A 16,774-nucleotide genomic window follows, 5' to 3' on the forward strand; every position below is an offset into this window, starting at 1 on the left:
AGAGAGAGAAAGAGAGAGTAAATAGGTGGGTGTGTAATCTACCACCTCAAAAGTTAGCAGGGGAAAGGAGACTGTGCTGCACAGCTTTAGCCTCAACACAACATACAATAAAGGCTGGTAGGAAGCCACATAACCACTCAGAAATCAATAGTAATTATAATACTTCCAGCATATGCATAGATATATACCATATATAAACTGGAATATTTGTTTTAAAGGCTGTTGTTTCACATCAACAGATATACACAGGGATTCAAGAGCCACAGTCACATACAACATGTCCAAAGTGTACTCAACGCACACAAAAACAACAAACACAAACTGAGGTATTGTGTTCAATGTCACGATTTTCACAAGGCAAGGCAGCACTAATACATCACAGAAGCGAGGAGTGAAAAAAAAGATCACCATTTCACACCCAGTCATCTTACCAGTCGTCCTCTGCAAAACTACCCTCCTCAGCCTCAGGGACGTGGCTGTTGGAGAAAAAATTATCTTGTTGACAAAGTCTATTGTTAACATGTTCTGTGACGGTACAGACGCCAGGATTGGATTAAAGATGGGTTTGTTTATGAGTTGGGCAGGTGTTATATGATAGGCCAGATGCTGGGAAGGATTGTAGCGGAGGTGTTGTGTTTAGATTGATAGTAGTGATTAAAGCAGGTCCTCTGATCATTTATACATGACACTACCCTCATGTCCACACAGTAGGAGCCAGTTACCTTAGCTTTGCACAAAGGCTGGAAAGAGGGGGAAACAAGCTGTGATCAAAATAACATATTAACATAGTGTGATGTAAATTTGAGTGAGTAGTGCGTTCGTCCTGCATAGTTTGTGGATTTTGTGTACACAAGAAATGCCCGGATCTAGAAACCCATTAGCAACAATTTCTCAGTATGAGACGTGAGCCTACTGGACGTACAATCGCTCCTAAATGCATTGCGGCTCTTCAGACTGTCCAATGACGTACTGCGAGGCAGATGGTTTATATAATTATATATATTATAATAATATATGTATAGTTGGCAAATGATGGCGAGTGACATCAAGGTACAGTTAAAAGGAAAAGTGTGAGTGCTCACATTTATAATGTACAAAATCAAATGCAAAAGTATAATAGTTAATCATTTAAATTTGCCTTAAAATATCAAAATGAGTAGTACTGTTGTTTTAATATGAAATAATATATAAACAATTTTCGTTTTATAGAAACTTAGATCGGTAATACCGTGATCAATACTGTAATGATGCTGAGAAAACGTATTGCTTAATAGAGCACACTTGTATACTTAATTGTGAATAAAAACGTTGGTAAAAGTTGCAGAAATAACTCCAGCACATAACTCCCTGTAAAACCCTCTTTTCCATTTTAACACTTAGTTTTTTGTACGAATTAAACATACTATTATCACATTTTGTTAGTATGTTTTCTTCACTAGTCACTACGGCACCAATAACTAATTGCCTCAGTAAATCATTGAAGCATTAAAAGGTATGAGTAACTTATTTATTAAGAGCTAGTTTTTGCTCAATTTCCTGTTATTGCTCCTTACAATTGTAAACATGCGCTAGCATTCATTCTAAGTTATTATCAGTTAACTGGAAGGGTCGTGTTCGCTTTCCTTCCCTTACAAGTGACAGATGTTATACTAGCCGTAATTCTTTACAGGCAAAAAGAAAGACAGGCATGCGATTTAGATCTCAAAATGCGCTGCTGTTCTATATCCAGTTCTGTAGTGCATGTTAAGAGAAATATCCATCCTTTCACTCATCAGTATCAATCATTTTGGTATTACATACATGTAAGATTAATTTAGAAACGTACTGGCAAGAATGAAATTTTCCCACTAAAAAAATACCATGTATATTTTGATTAAACACACTGTAGTAAAAACTGAAATGTGATGAGTTACTGTAGTTAGCAGTTGTTGTTTTTGACGAATTGTCTCAAGCAGACAAGAAGGTCTAAGACACACTAAATGTTTGGATCATTATGCTTTCATAAAACATACTAAACATATTTGATACCAAAAAGGTAATTAAACATTAAACTGAGTTTATAACACATTAAACAGATTACACTGAGGAAATTTTTCCAAAATGTTTGGCGAGAAATTTCAAGGAAGGGGAAAAAAATCCAAACCAAGATAGCCAGAAACAAAATTGAGGGAATATATAAATGTTTGGGAATAATTTCTAATTACTATATTAAGAAGCCTCCCTTTCTCATTCCTCATCAGGCAACAGCAGGAACTTTGGAACTACAGCTGCAATGTGTGTGTGTGTGAGCATTCAGCGTACATTTTTAAGGCCACCAATGAACCCAGCGATGAAAATAACAATGTTGTAAAATAAATGTGGTCAGAGTGCATGCTGCTCTAAAATGAGGCAACAAATTATTTTGACATCTCTGCTTTGGCAGACTAACTGCAGTGCAGTGCTTTGTTAACTGTAAGGAGTGGAGCCGACCAGACGATGTGCTCTACTGAACATTACAGCTATCCATTTAATTCAAATTCCGTTTGATTCACGCTGTGAGCCTGTTCACTAGTGTAACTTCAGTAAAACAACATGGTGGTTAGCTGCATCACCAACAAACCAATCCCTCAACACACAGGCTAACGTACAGTATTAGACATATGTAACACAACTGTATCCAGTGTACATTTCTTCTGTTAAACTCGTCAAACCAAATTTGCCTACAAAAATTGGTTATTTAAAAAACACAACAAAAAAAATTTACTTTTTTTTTTGTCACTTGAGTACATTTAAAAAAAAAAAATGCTTTCACTCAACTCCAAAGTAATAACACTCCGGAGGATTCTGGGAGCTTCTCTAACCTAAACAGTATTCTCCTTGAGATTTGGAGTCCAATCCAGTGGAATTAATTAATGTCTACTCCCTTGGGGTTTGCTTTATTAATTACAGCAGCACTTAATTTGTGGTGAGGAACACATGCGGGTGGCAATGTCAGGGGGGGCTTTGTGTGTGTCCTGGCATCACATTTCAAGTCACGCCACGTGCTATGCACATGCAGTTGTATTAAAATGTGGGATGTTTTAATTTATTTGTACTCAAACTATCTTTCTTTTTTTTGACAAGAACAATATACTACTACACCCTGAAATAGAGTCAACTACTTTGAAATCTGTCTGTCTCTGTACAAAAAGTAAAATAAAAACAGTATTGAAGAAGCACTCATGTAATTCCAGAGGTAGAGGGACATGTTAGTGACAGATAATTTAGAGTTGAATCAAACAATATCTGCCTCACAACCATCACAACCTTTCATCCAAATCTAACCATGAATATGAGGAAAACAGACTGGATGCAGTCAAATCTGACAGCTTGCCAAGTTGTTTCACTGTTGGGTAAATTTAACAACCATGTATTCATTATTTGTTTAAATCATTAAATGTATGTCATACAGTATATACCATTTATATACCATGAAAGCCTAAATCTAATAAAGAGCTGGAGGGTACATTACTGTTCCAGTTAACATTGGCATTGTCTGGTGAATTATAAATACAGAACAACGACCTGAACAGTTTTTAAATCTAACCCTCCCAACTCTTATTTTGGGAACCCAGAACGAACAGAAGAGGAGGCAAAATGACAGTATCATGAAAACAGGCTTTCCTCATTAGAACATGCCTTTCTTCTATCCTGCTATGAAACATTCATTAATATTTATCAGTTGCATAAGAGGGAGTCCTTGTTTCTGCGTATCAAAAGAAAACATCTCTACTTTGGAAGAAGGAGAGACTTCTGCCTAATGTCAATGTTTGCAGGGAGTGTCTGTCCCTGATCCACAGCAGGTTTGAGTCAATAAAATAACAATCAAAAAAAGAAAAGAAAATGACAAAAACAAAACAAAATTACATCCCTGTCTCTATTCAGCAGCAACAGCAGGAAACAAAAAAATAGAAGCAATAATCTTGGACATCAACATGCACATTGTCACTAATTACAGTAACTTTATGTTGTTGACCCAGGAGACCACAATGAGAAGTTGGAGCTAGCAATCATAGCATAATGAGAGCTTTGCTACAGAGAACCCAAGAAAAAATACTCTCTTTTGTCTTCAGCCTGCACTTCATCAATCAAGCTTTTAATTGAATCCTAATGGGATTAATCATGTACTGTAACGCCTGCACTTGCTTTGGTTCTGTGAAGATCTGCTCTCCCACTTGTTTTGCATCCACTGAGGCTAATTATCTATGAACTAGAATGAAATGAGAATATATTCAGGGGGAAGGAAATTTAATGTTATTTTAAAATGTAATAGAGTATGCTTTTATGTCATTAGAGCTGAGGGAAAAAAGTGAATTCATGTGAACTGCGAATTCTGCCAAATCTTAATGTTTACAAGTTGCCAATTTTCTTATTCTTATTTGTGTCGAGAGACTGTCAAGCTCTGGACCTTGTAGGAAAAATACTGAAATGTCTACCCAGTATCCTCAAAGTCCTCCAACGTGACATATGATGAGCAAAAGCCTAAACAGGAGAGAGTACAGTACCTTTGCTTACAAATGTCTGTCTGCCTTTTATTTATAGTTTATGTTGAGAGGAGCACTGATGCAGCTGCTAATGAGAAGGCAAGGGAGGAGAGAGAGAGACGCCAGCTGTACTGTGATGCACACTCGGCATTTAATGAAGGTGATTGGGGAGGCAACGGTAGAGGATGCAAAGGGGGGAGCAGGGAAATCAAAAAGGTAGAGGGAAGCGAAACGTACCCATAGGCCACACCAGCAATGGTGCACTTCTTAAACTGCATCACGTTGCAGGTCAGGGTCCCCGTCTTGTCCGAGAAAATGTATTTTACCTGAAGGGGTAGAGAAAGAAAGAATAACACATACTTCATCGGTGTACATGTTATTCTAAAGCAGATTGTATTTTTGGTAAGCATTAGTATAATATTTATAATAGTAATAATATATGAAGTATTACATGAAATGCATGGTTTACCTGGCCTAGTTCTTCATTCAGATTGGAGGTGCGAGCCATGGCAGGTGTGTTCGTGGGCTCATAGAGCATATCGGTGTCCTGAAACCAATCAAGACAATACAGGTTAACAACAAATAAGACTTCACAGGAGCGGGGACAATTTCCCCTCCAGAAAATACTGAACCAAGTGGAGCTGCGGGAAGAGAAGCCAACTGAGAGCTGCCCTTAATGTTGCAAAAAATTCCATTCCAGGATTTTGACTGAAAATTTTATGAAAATAAAAAGGGCCCAAAATAATTTTGGGGGAAAAAAACTGCACATTCCTCAGCTGAGATATTGGGTGGGGCTGACCTAGTTGCGAAAGATAGAAGAGGAAAATATTCTACAGTATGTGCTGACTCAAAAGTGGTACATCCTTGCCTTGGTTTTAACAGGTTTCATTACATACAATAATATATTCTGGGAATGATGCCAACCATGTTACTTGTGCACCTGTTAATTTCAATACTCCAATGTTTCTACCCAGTTCTTAAACCTGCAACAATCAATTTTTGGGCCACTTAAGGGCAATGCAACATGATTTTATTTAACCTTTATTTAACCAGGTAGGCCGTTGAAAACAGATTCTCATTTGCAACGGCGACTTGGCAAGAATAAAGCGTAAACGTCCAAGACAACATACAGTTTCACATTCGCCTTATAAGGGGATACGGCCAATGTGATAGCAAACAATGTGATAGCTTCTTAACACATCAAGCAGAAACAGAACAACATTAGCATTGATTGTTTTAATCACTACGAGCTGCCGACTGCGTTTTGAAACAATGTTGATAAGAGCGGCATGAGAACATTAAAAAAATATATAAATAAATAAATAAAAAATAAAATAAAAAAGAGTAATCATCAAATCAGCTGTAGACCTGAAGGAAAGGGCAGAGTCTGGTGATGACTCTTTGTGGTATCACTACTAAAAGCAACTCCTTTCACATACAAGTAATCACTCAATCCATTGTTAATGCAAAAACATGGATTAAAGCAGCTTTACCTGCCATATAGTGCACTCTAATGTTGAAACAGTCAACCCCCACCATGCTTTGTTTATGTAGAGATTAACTGTATTGCAACATTGAACTGACATTTTTGTGCTCATAACTTGCAATAATATGACATATTTAGATGTACTGGTATGTCTCTTTTATGTAATGCATGTAAACATAGAGGTAACATTCACCTGCATTTAAAAGTAATTTTCCTCCTTAAAGTCACAGCACAAATTTAGAGAATAGTTTAGATAAATTGCTTCAACTCACCCAGTTGATGAAAAAGGCTTGGATGAACTTGATAACCTCCAGTGTGACCAGGAGACTGATGGGGATCAGATTGTTGAACAGGATGATGAAGGTGAGGAAGTTGAGGCCAAAGTTAGCCGCCCCGCCATCTATCAGGGAACGAGTTTTTGACAAAGGGAAGTGATACACAGGAGCATCATCAGTGCTGGTTCATGAATATCAGTTAGTTAAATGAAAATGCCCAAAGCTACTTCCAGCCAATGATCAACTTTATCCCAATCCAGAGAATGTTTTGGGGTAACGTTGTGCATTAGCTGGAATTAGCCATTTCTTCCACCCAACCTCATCCTCTTATGACTCAACTGATTAACAGTCCAATTTAATGTCCCAAAGATTCAAAGTAGCGAACAGGGACTGAAGTATCTCAAATGTCATTAGTGTCACAGCAGCAGCCTTGGCATCCAGCATGATCCAGGCAATGATTCCACAAAGCACTATGCAAAATGATGCTGGTTCCCCCCCACCCCCCAAAGCCCCACACAATTGCCAATGATCAACATGTAACCCCACTGACACCAAACAAGAAAACAGGAGGGATATAATTTACCTTTCCTCAGCTTGCAGGAGGTGCAAATGTTACCTTCCTCAACCCAAGCCTTGATCTTAGCATTGTGGTTGAGAGGGACAGACCTTTCCCATGACAGAACGAGTGCAAAACAAAAAACTGGATGGCAGAATGGAAGCTACTGCTACTGGTACAACAACACATATAGGCGGGAACACTGTTTCAGAAGTGGGGAGGAAGACAAACGTATCGGATGCTCTCAAGACAAAGGAGGGAGATTCAGTCCATAGCACATTCTCAACCAACAAGGCGTGGAAAAGAGGGGGTGGATTATGCCAGCAAAAAAGTTTGGGTGTTTATGAGAATCACTACATCACCTTGTGTCACTCATTTCTAGTAGCCAGCATGTTATGTGATGTAAAGCAAGACTTCTGCTATTCGATGAGACAGGAATACTGTGTTGGCTCAGTAGAGAGTCATTAAAATAAGTATAAATCAAACCATAGCAAATCAGGACATGCAGAGGTCACACAAGTGCAAAAGTACACCTAATATCTTATCTTAAATATGTCACTGTAATGTAAGAGCAATTTGAATGGATGAGGTTATCAAGCAAGTCAACATGAAAATATTTTTTTGATTGATTCACAGCAAGTTGTTGCCAGAGTTGGACTGTAAAATGTTGGGGTTTCATTATACTAAATGTTTAGGTGGCACATGTACATTACAGTGAGAAGACAACACATCCTTGACATTATACTAAAACTAGGAGAGAAAAAAAGTTACCATGCCGTCAGTTAAGGCATCAGCAGTTTACTAACAGAGATAGTCAGCATAAAGTCAGTGATATGATGATAAATGCACCACTACCTACAGAAACTGACTGAGTACACTGTAGCAGGTGGCATGAATGCATTATAAATGACTATTCATTTTGCTTTCAATCTGCATAAAGTTGTCGCAATGTATAGCATCAATGTGGGGAATGATCTGTGTCAGCACACTGCAGCAGGTCAAAGTCAAATGAATTACTCGCCGGGCATGCATAATTGCAGGCCTATATGACATACAAGCCTGTGTGATGTGTAGCAGGCTAACGTTGACTCTTCTGTTCCTGTCTCCATTTAACTTCCAAATGTTGATAAGTGAGTAAAATTACAATAATTTAGAAAATTATAGTGATGGAAGTAAATGTGATGTTCAATATTTGACAATCCCCCCACCTCTCTCTTTTGTCACTGGTTGGATAATATGCACTGGACAGAGTCTCAACAACTCCTTATGGAAGTACAATCAGTCTCAAGATGGACGCCTGCCTTATGACTTACACTCCCCTCATCAGTGTGATATAGGGTCTTTTAGATGTGGGTTTCAATGCCACTGAGGACAATGTTAAAACCCTTACAAAATCAATAGAAGCCAATGGAACATCTTGTAAAAAGGGACAGTGTAAGTCATAGTGCAAGCATAAATTGATCAGGGCACAACCTCTCCTACACAGGCCTATCAGGGTACAGAATAATGGCCAGAGTGTCACGATAATCACTTTGCATACCAGGTTGAGAGCTTCATCACAACAGACCAACTGCCACAGAAGCCGAGCAGCCCATAATATTTTTTCTTTTTATGTCTGTTGTAGGAGCTTAAAATGTTTAATAATCGCTTGAGAATACATGTAAAAAAAAAAACAGGGTTTCACCTCTCCACCTCCCCCTCTCTGTCTGTTCTTTGTAACTCCACACAAGAAAAGAAGGCGGCAGAGGCATTTAGAAAATGTCAGTTCCTGCCCCTTGCGTTGCACCACATGTGTTCGAGCAATAAACATGTATAAGCCTCCTGCTATGAAAAACTTCCTGAGTACAACCTCATCTCCCTGGCAGTCAAAGTAAATGCCGCTAAAATAATAAGATGAGGGTCTAAAGCTTGGGAACTGCAAAGTGTTTAACGTGGCACAAAAAAATGGAGGAAAAGTGAGACAGTGTTTGCATCAGGCACTGAAAATAACTAGACGAAATTAAGAGAGCTGGAGGGGAAAAACCTATTGTTGGATCCCTGGTATGTGCTTGTCCATGGCATGGGCCCATACAAAGTAGGGCAACCATTTAGGGGGCGAGGGTAGGGGGCTTCATTTGCTTAGCAAAGGCAGAGCTTCAGTAAGGGGTTAGTAAGGGAGGGTCATTCACGGATGGCCAAGGCTTTTAAATGGTTGTTACCTGGAGCTGTTAAAAAAACGACAACAAAGAAAACAACAAAATCAAACAGAACATTAGAAAGGAACAAAAAAGTACAGCAGCGCAGTGATATTCAACCATTTCTTTTTTCACTCAAACTCATTCACAACACATCTATGCATGTCACAGCTGTCTTTTCTCAGTTAAAAGGGAATTCACTTATTCCCACATTGCCACATATTTCACTTGTAATGCGAAACATAGTTTAACTGAGGCAACATAAAAACGACACAACACATACCAGCATTTAGGAACTTAAAATGACAAAGAAATAAGCTGATATGGACAAGTGAGACAAAATATGTGGAATAAGAGGTGCAGCCTGGGCTGTTGGGACTCTTACAGTTGAGATCCATGTACCAGGCATCATTGCCGTATTGGTACTTCCAGATGGTTTGGCCAATGGAGCAGACCAGAGAGATGGCCAGCAGGCAACCAAACAGCACAAGGATCTGAAAGTTGGTGATCCGCTCAACGTTGGACAGCTTCAGAGGAGGCCGAGTGGAATTCTAGTTAACACAAACAATGGTTAATGGTTAGGTTCCCTATCTTATCGTCAAGATAAAACATGTTCAGGGTAACTAAACATTTGTAACAAGCTGCCTAGGAGCATTAAATAAAAGATAAAGGTCAAAATTTTGCAGAAAACCATAATAAGATTTGGTGACATCCATGCACATTCCGCCTGATATGTTTTAAATACCGTTTATTATTTGTACGATAAACAGCTTTGGTTGCATAAAAAAGTAAAACGGCACCAAAATGAAAAGTAGGTTTTTAAAATAAAGAATGAACCAGTTTACCAGACTGAGCTTTTTCATAGGCCAACTTTTTTTTTTCTTTAAATGCAAATAAAAAAAACTGAATACTGTGCATATATGCTTTACCTGCATGAGCTTTGTGTCATGTCCAGTGTAGACCACCACACCATGCACCCACTGAGTGTTCCTCAGCTGGGCTCCTCTCAGTAAGATCTGGTCTGGACCCAGCGGCATTGTACTGTAGTAAACAAGAATTACTCCTATGAGTACATTCTTCATACTTTCCCAACAGAATATTATGCTAACATGGTCTCTTACAAGTTGGTAAATAGTTTTTTGGGTTGACAGTAATGGCTGACACATTAACCAATTTATAATCTTATTTTGATACTAAAGACATTTGTTTAAAATACTTCACTACACACTTTAGAATATCACTATACTGTTAATCAGTGAGTGTTGACCTTACATAAATCTTCCTGATTCCTAATTATAAATATGCCAATGCTAACAATAACCAATAATCAATATTACAAAACTAAGTAATCATCATGACAGATCTTTTTACCACACAAACATTACACAACAACACAGACTAGGTGATTAGCATTATGTGATGCTGTGAAAGACTTGACGTTAACGATATTTATACCACAGCCAGTATTACAACTGGCCTCTATTTCTAATAAATTGAATTTTACCATCAACAAGTTGACTTCTTAATTATAAATCAGAATATTCATGTACACGTAATTCAGTTGTAACAATGGTGTTTAAACTGACATACATGTACAGCTTTATTGTCCCAAACTCCAAGAATCAAGCCATAATATCATAAAAGCAAGCATACGGCATATAATTATATATTATATAATATAATTAAATTTAACCGAGGCAGGTGCTTTCATTTATTTAGCAGAAAGATTAAATAACCCTTAGAACCCCATAATACAATGATACAGGTTCTGCTACTGGTTACTGGGCTATTAAGTTGGCAAGGGGGCTAAGGGCCAGACATGGAGGTCTGCAACTGAGCCCACCTGTGTCCATCAAGGCGGATGTTCCCAACAAACTCATACAGATGGCGGTTTGGGCTCTCACACTCCATCCGCCCAGAGAGACGCATCAGGCTGTCAATGTCCTTTATGTCTGCAGTTATTTGGAGACCCTGTTGATGTCGTAACGCAGCATTATTGTAGTGTTTTTACTTGTCATCAATTTGTGTTGTAAACTTAAAAGAAGATTCATCTTAGCTCTCATTGTATGGACAGTAACTTGCATTAAGAAAGAATAAAAAAGACAATCACCTGTCTAATTTTAAGGTTTGTTTCTCCATCCAAGTTAGATGTTTCAATGTAGCACATACCCTGTGGTTCACTGTAGTGGAGGGAGAGGATATAGACACTTGGAATAGTAAATACAAAATGACAACTGCTATGTATTCATGTATAACGTTAAATCTGACCTTAACTGTTCATTATCTAATGTGGCTGTTGTGTTACAGAATATTGTATACCAACTAGTAAAAGGATACAGATGATTTACCAATATTAAGTTCTTACTTTCAATATAAATTTCCATCTCAATTATTTATAAACTAGATATGATTTTTAAAAAGAGCCTAAAACAGAACATTACATAAGACTAGATCACTGCAAACAAAGATGTTACATGTCAGCCTAAAGGCCACTCGGAAACATAAAACTACAAAGTTGTACTGAGTGGAAGTTACCCACTTAATGCACAGTAAATGTCCTTAAGACAGACGTAACATCTTTGTTTATTGTGACCCCAGACTGTCTAAGACACACTGCAAAGGGACAGGGAGTGGAGAGGGAGAAAACACCAGAGTAGGGATATATGAGTGAGCAGCAGGCATGCCGAGCACAACAAACACAGCAGACAAATGAGCCTCTGACAGGCTCTGGGCACAGGGGCAGGGACAGAGAGTAAGAGCATGCCGGTGCTTAAGGTGAGCTGGGTCGCAGGTTAGCACTCTTTTTATGGAGTGATTTATTCATCGAACGAAGGCTGGTCCAAACACACAGGGTGAAAGAGAAAATCAAAGAGAGATCTGGACACTGCAGCCCATCCAGAATCAAAGACAGGTTTGGACTCAGCTGCTATAAACCGTCAAATTAAAGCATTGCTTCCTGGAAATGAATCTGCTGGCATCGCCAGGGTGTGACAACTTGGTGCTATTCATAAAAACAGCAAAATAGGGCTTAAATAATAGTTGTGAAGCACTGAACTACACTTAAGCTTGTTCAGATGGTAGTAATGTGAAAAGTTAATTCCATGATGCTTTTCAACTTTACATCTTGGAATGTGACTGCATGCACATTGTCACATCAAGTTAAATTGCGTTACATTGCATTGAGGGTGCTATACAAGCCATGCAAAGGGCAAGAATATGGAAATATATTCACACCCAATAAAAGAATTATGTCAAAGAAGGAGCTGGCGCTCCTGTGCTGTAGAAATAGATGTCTCCATTCACACTGAGCAGTGTTGGAAGTTTCAGCCAAACATTGAAAACATTGGGTTTACTGTACAAGGTAGGATGTCAAACAAAATATACAAAACATAATAAAATGACTTTATAATCGGACACTATTATGGCTGCCAAACCACAATGTAGAGGAAAAGGAAAGCAACATGCAATCCTTGACTCTGGCACTCTAACATCTGGTTGTTGCCAGAATAATCACAGGTCCCTTCCTCAAAGTGTTTAAAACAATCTATTTCTTGTGTGATGAGTGAGAGAAGAGCAAAATGTCTCGTCCTAGTTGGTACACACAGCCCCTATCTCTCCCACCGCTGTTTTGAATTTTTTTTGGTAATGTTGCTGGTTTCCTGACCTGGACGACAGTATGACGAGGTCAGCCGGGAGGTGATCCCCATTTGCAGCTCTGACTACTTCCCCAACAGCCACCTGATATTACCAACCACGCACCAGCAGGGGGCAAGAGAGAGGAGGTGTGGCAGTTGTTCGCACATGGGGCAGGAGAGGATGACAAAAAAAAGGGGGATATTGAGGGAGAAAAAAGAAAACACAAACAGCAAACACATAAGGGGAGAGAGAAATGAGAAGAGCACAATGATCAGTCGGTATGGTTGGTCATCTGTTCTCCTTTTCACAAAACCATTTAGAAAAAAATGATACCGTAAAGTTGATGATACAATTTCTCAGAGGTATTAAAAATTTAATTGAAAAAAATCTTAAAAGAGGGATGCAGAACTGAAGTAAGCTCCATATTATGGCCAAATGTTTTTTTGAAAAGGTGAAGGAGATAGGTAGGTTCATGTTGACATGATCAATTCTAATACAAAATCCCATTAAAAATGTCGCACCTAGAGAAGTGATGTTTGTCACCAAAAGATACAAAAGCAAGCAAAACCAAATTTAACAAACCAAATTTTAAATCCAATTAAATGTCAATTGCAGGATTTTTATCCACTTTGACCATGTTGGCTTGATGTATTATCCAACCATCACTTCTTTAGAGAGCTGAGAGAGAGCAAAAAGAAGAGTTCCACAGAGTCTGGCAGCAGGGTGGACTCCTATACCTGGTTGACAAAATGACAGCATCCGCAGGAACGAAATCACTGCCATTTACTCTAATAATATCGCCCACCTCAACCTGTGAAAATAAACCGGTTACTGCTGTGCACTGCCTATAAAAACAGCACACATGGGCAAATGAGTTCTACATCAAGAGCAAAAATGCACAGCTGGTGAGAAAAAAAGGTAAGTACATTAAAGCAGTAAACAGTACTAAAACAGCTGGAGTCTTCTTTCTATTACTTCTGAACATTGCAGAACAGGTGCAACCACTCAGTATATTCTATCATTCAGCAAGTTCAGAGGAAAACAAATATTATTTATCAACATTTTCAATCATAACAACTGGTGAGAAATGAGCCATGACGCTCATGCATTTCATACAACAATAAGCTCTTTATGGTTACACAAAAGGTCTGCTATATTTCTAGCAGACTTAATGCCTATTTTTTGATCGACTAATGTTGTGCGTAAATATAAACCTTCATTATTCCAAAACATGAATTCAAAAACAATTCCGATTAACGGCAGCAATAGCACAAAAAGCAGCCATCAAAATGATGATTAATAACATTTTTAAAGATTTAAAGAGAAGGAAACAAATGTCTTTTGTCACAAAGAAAAGACAGAAAGGAGGTTTTAGTACCTATCGAAAGTGTCAGGTTTATCATGTCACTCGGATCAGAATTACCATGTGAATGCACAATGACCAGGCAACACAGTTAATTATGAGGGGGTACATTAGCAATACCCAAACGTGTTGTCTTCTATAGTATAGACAAAATCTATTAGGGCTGAAAAAGTAGGATTACATAAAATGCATGAACCGCAAAATAAACAAAAACATTATAAATGGGTGCCCGGATTGCTCCGTTGGTAGAGTAGACGCCCATACATAGAGGTTTACTCCTCAATTCAGGGAGCCAGGGTTTGACTCTGACCTGTGGCCCTTTGCTGTATGTCATTCACCCCCCTCTCTCCCCTTTCATGTCTTCATCTGTCCTGTCAAAATAAAGGCCTTAAAAATGCCCCAAATAATAATAATGACATAGATATTGGGAGGAAACATTTTGGCCTCATTCAAGCTCCCCTGAAAGAGTTACGAAAGGAACCAAACTGAGAATTTACAATATGCATGATGAAGATGTAAAACGCATCAATTATTCAAAGCTAGACTTTTAAGAGAGGCTTCTGTCTGCACCAGCATGAAACACTGCGATCTTTCTGCCTGCAGTAACCAAGTCAATGCATGAATCAGATATTTTGCTCCTTACAGAAGCCCTGTGCCATCACATCACTCTGATGCAGATAAGGTCTTTGTATAGTCATTTAATCTAATCATGGGTTAGACCCACTGCCACACGTATCTTGTTTTATGTCAGCATGTTTTTGTGGCATGTATTGCATCTTAAACCATGCTCTGAGAGGAGATTTTCACATTCTATTTTGTATTCATCTTGACATATTACAGACAGACACTACATCTCCTGCTGTTAACTTAGTTTTCAAGTACAAATCAACAATACTTCATGTTATAAATAAATTATTATGTCTTGTCTGTCTCATATCCCAGGGAGCCGGAAGAAATATTCAGTTTACATAACATTCTGTATGTAATGGATGAGGCAACATTACCATTTCTCAAACAGTCCAAATCGATCTCATTTCTGTACTGTCTGGTGTTTTTGATGCTTTTAGGAAAAGTGTTCCAGCCACAGTAATAAAATAGCTTCGTTATGAGGAATCTTCTCTTAGAGGAAGCTTCTGTTTGTCCTCCAGCACTGCCTTCTAATGACCGTCCACATGGAAACGCTGGGTTAATTAGCGTCTGGATACTAGAGGGGTCAGGGTGTGTGTGTGTGATGTGTGTGTGATGTGTGTGCGTGAGTTCAATATGTGAGATTTCTCCAATTGAAAACAGCACAATAGAGGGACAAAATGTGCTTTAGATGACTAAAATGGGAACTGGTGAAAATGAACATGAGTGACACATCGTGGGTACATACCTTTTCCCAGTGCACAATCTCCCAGGCACCATTCCTCAGTACTGTGGCAAGAGAGTGATGGAAAAAGTTACAGCAACAGGGATCAAGGAAGTAAAAGAGACAAATGAAATAAAAGTCATGTTAAAATGCAGACAATCAGGATTTAATTAAGGCCTATTTGCTTGTTGGCAATGTAAATACTTTGACACTAAAACCAGTAGTATGTTTTATGGTGAAACCAAACACTCTGGCTTTCCTAAAAAACCCAATGAAGAAATGGTTTTCAATACCTTGACATTCCTTTTTGTTGACAACACTGTCTGCGTTGTGACGTTTCTGCAAGAAAGAAAAAAATCATTTTATCCTCTGATAGGTAACAACAAACAAGCAAAGGAGAATAGAAACTAATCATACAGCCGCATCAAAAATACTAATCAGCAGTATTACTTCCCCTCTCTCTTGTCTGCCGAACAGTCATGCAATCAACTGTGACTTCAACAGCTGATTCCAAGGGACAGCTTGTCAAGTAGGATCACGCTGAGTAATTATGTGTTGCTGGGTCCGTCTCATATAAATAATCACTGTGTTTTACAATGTAGCTCCTTAAAGCAACATGTGCTGTACTTGATTAGTGAGGATGGACATATCCACTCACGTCCCTGCTAATAATCTGTTTACTTTGAAGATCCATTCTAATTTAGTTTAATTCTAATTTAATTTAAAGCTAATTTGGGTAATTTGGCAGACTGTGCTGTACATTTCAGGAGGGTAGAAAAGTCTTCCTGCTGTTCACTGAAAAACCAAAACAACTGAAGATGAAGTGGGTTGCATCGATACATAGCTGCTGCTGGAGGAGAGGTATTCACTCAATTTGTCCTGATTTCTCCAAATCTTGTACACTCAAGCTATTAACCTTACAGTCACAAAAACACCTGTTATTATAACATATGTTACTAATTACCCAGTCATATCAAAGCCTATACTATATAGTTCCTCTGAACAAGACCCATCTCAAAGCTAAAAACTTAAATATGTGCTCTAAAAGCTATTTTTTCTTCCATCCACTCTTTCAAGTCTCTTTCTACTTTTATTTTCCAATGTTCTTTTCATCTCTGCCATCCACGGCCAGACTTCCTTTTCAGGCTAAATCAAATGTATGTATCCCTGCAAAATGATATAGTTTCTAATGAATTGACTGTGTGTCCGTGGGCTACAGCCTTTTACCAGTTGCAGTATGGCCAGAAAAAAAGTTTGCAAGTAGAGATCTTTACAATGCTCATTCATCATTCTCTGTGCAAAAGCTGTCAGTTAATTTCATTCATCCACGTAATCTGTTGTGGCTGTACAGAACCTCATCTATTCATAAACATGTAGGAAACTGTATTTATACATTTACACATACATATATATATATATATATATATATAT

The 16,774-nt window shown here is 38.3% G+C and overlaps 1 protein-coding gene across 5 annotated transcripts in view; it reads right to left on the reverse strand.

The window, feature by feature from the left end:
• Positions 1 to 16,774, reverse strand: part of atp8a1 (ATPase phospholipid transporting 8A1) — a 76,032-nt gene that overhangs the window by 56,808 nt on the left and 2,450 nt on the right. For 2 of the 5 annotated variants that reach the window (XR_004658352.1, XM_034884383.1), the window contains exons 2-13: positions 15,637 to 15,682; positions 15,368 to 15,408; positions 12,658 to 12,731; positions 11,104 to 11,173; positions 10,837 to 10,964; positions 9,923 to 10,034; positions 9,379 to 9,544; positions 9,018 to 9,023; positions 6,261 to 6,388; positions 4,972 to 5,049; positions 4,740 to 4,828; positions 432 to 476 (exon numbers count right to left, since the gene is read on the reverse strand). Coding sequence is in view for 4 of the 5 variants with exons in the window: in XM_034884383.1 (XP_034740274.1) it covers positions 432 to 476; positions 4,740 to 4,828; positions 4,972 to 5,049; positions 6,261 to 6,388; positions 9,018 to 9,023; positions 9,379 to 9,544; positions 9,923 to 10,034; positions 10,837 to 10,964; positions 11,104 to 11,173; positions 12,658 to 12,731; positions 15,368 to 15,408; positions 15,637 to 15,682 (983 nt within the window). In the remaining variant the exon portion in view is untranslated. Of the gene's footprint in view, positions 1 to 431; positions 477 to 4,739; positions 4,829 to 4,971; positions 5,050 to 6,260; positions 6,389 to 9,017; positions 9,024 to 9,378; positions 9,545 to 9,922; positions 10,035 to 10,836; positions 10,965 to 11,103; positions 11,174 to 12,657; positions 12,732 to 13,366; positions 13,441 to 15,367; positions 15,409 to 15,636; positions 15,683 to 16,774 lie in introns of all 5 variants that reach the window. The other 3 variants (XM_034884384.1, XM_034884385.1, XM_034884386.1) reach the window with 3 other exon arrangements.

This window comes from Etheostoma cragini, chromosome 10 (assembly GCF_013103735.1).
Source record: "Etheostoma cragini isolate CJK2018 chromosome 10, CSU_Ecrag_1.0, whole genome shotgun sequence".
Taxonomy (NCBI): Eukaryota; Metazoa; Chordata; class Actinopteri; order Perciformes; family Percidae; genus Etheostoma; species Etheostoma cragini.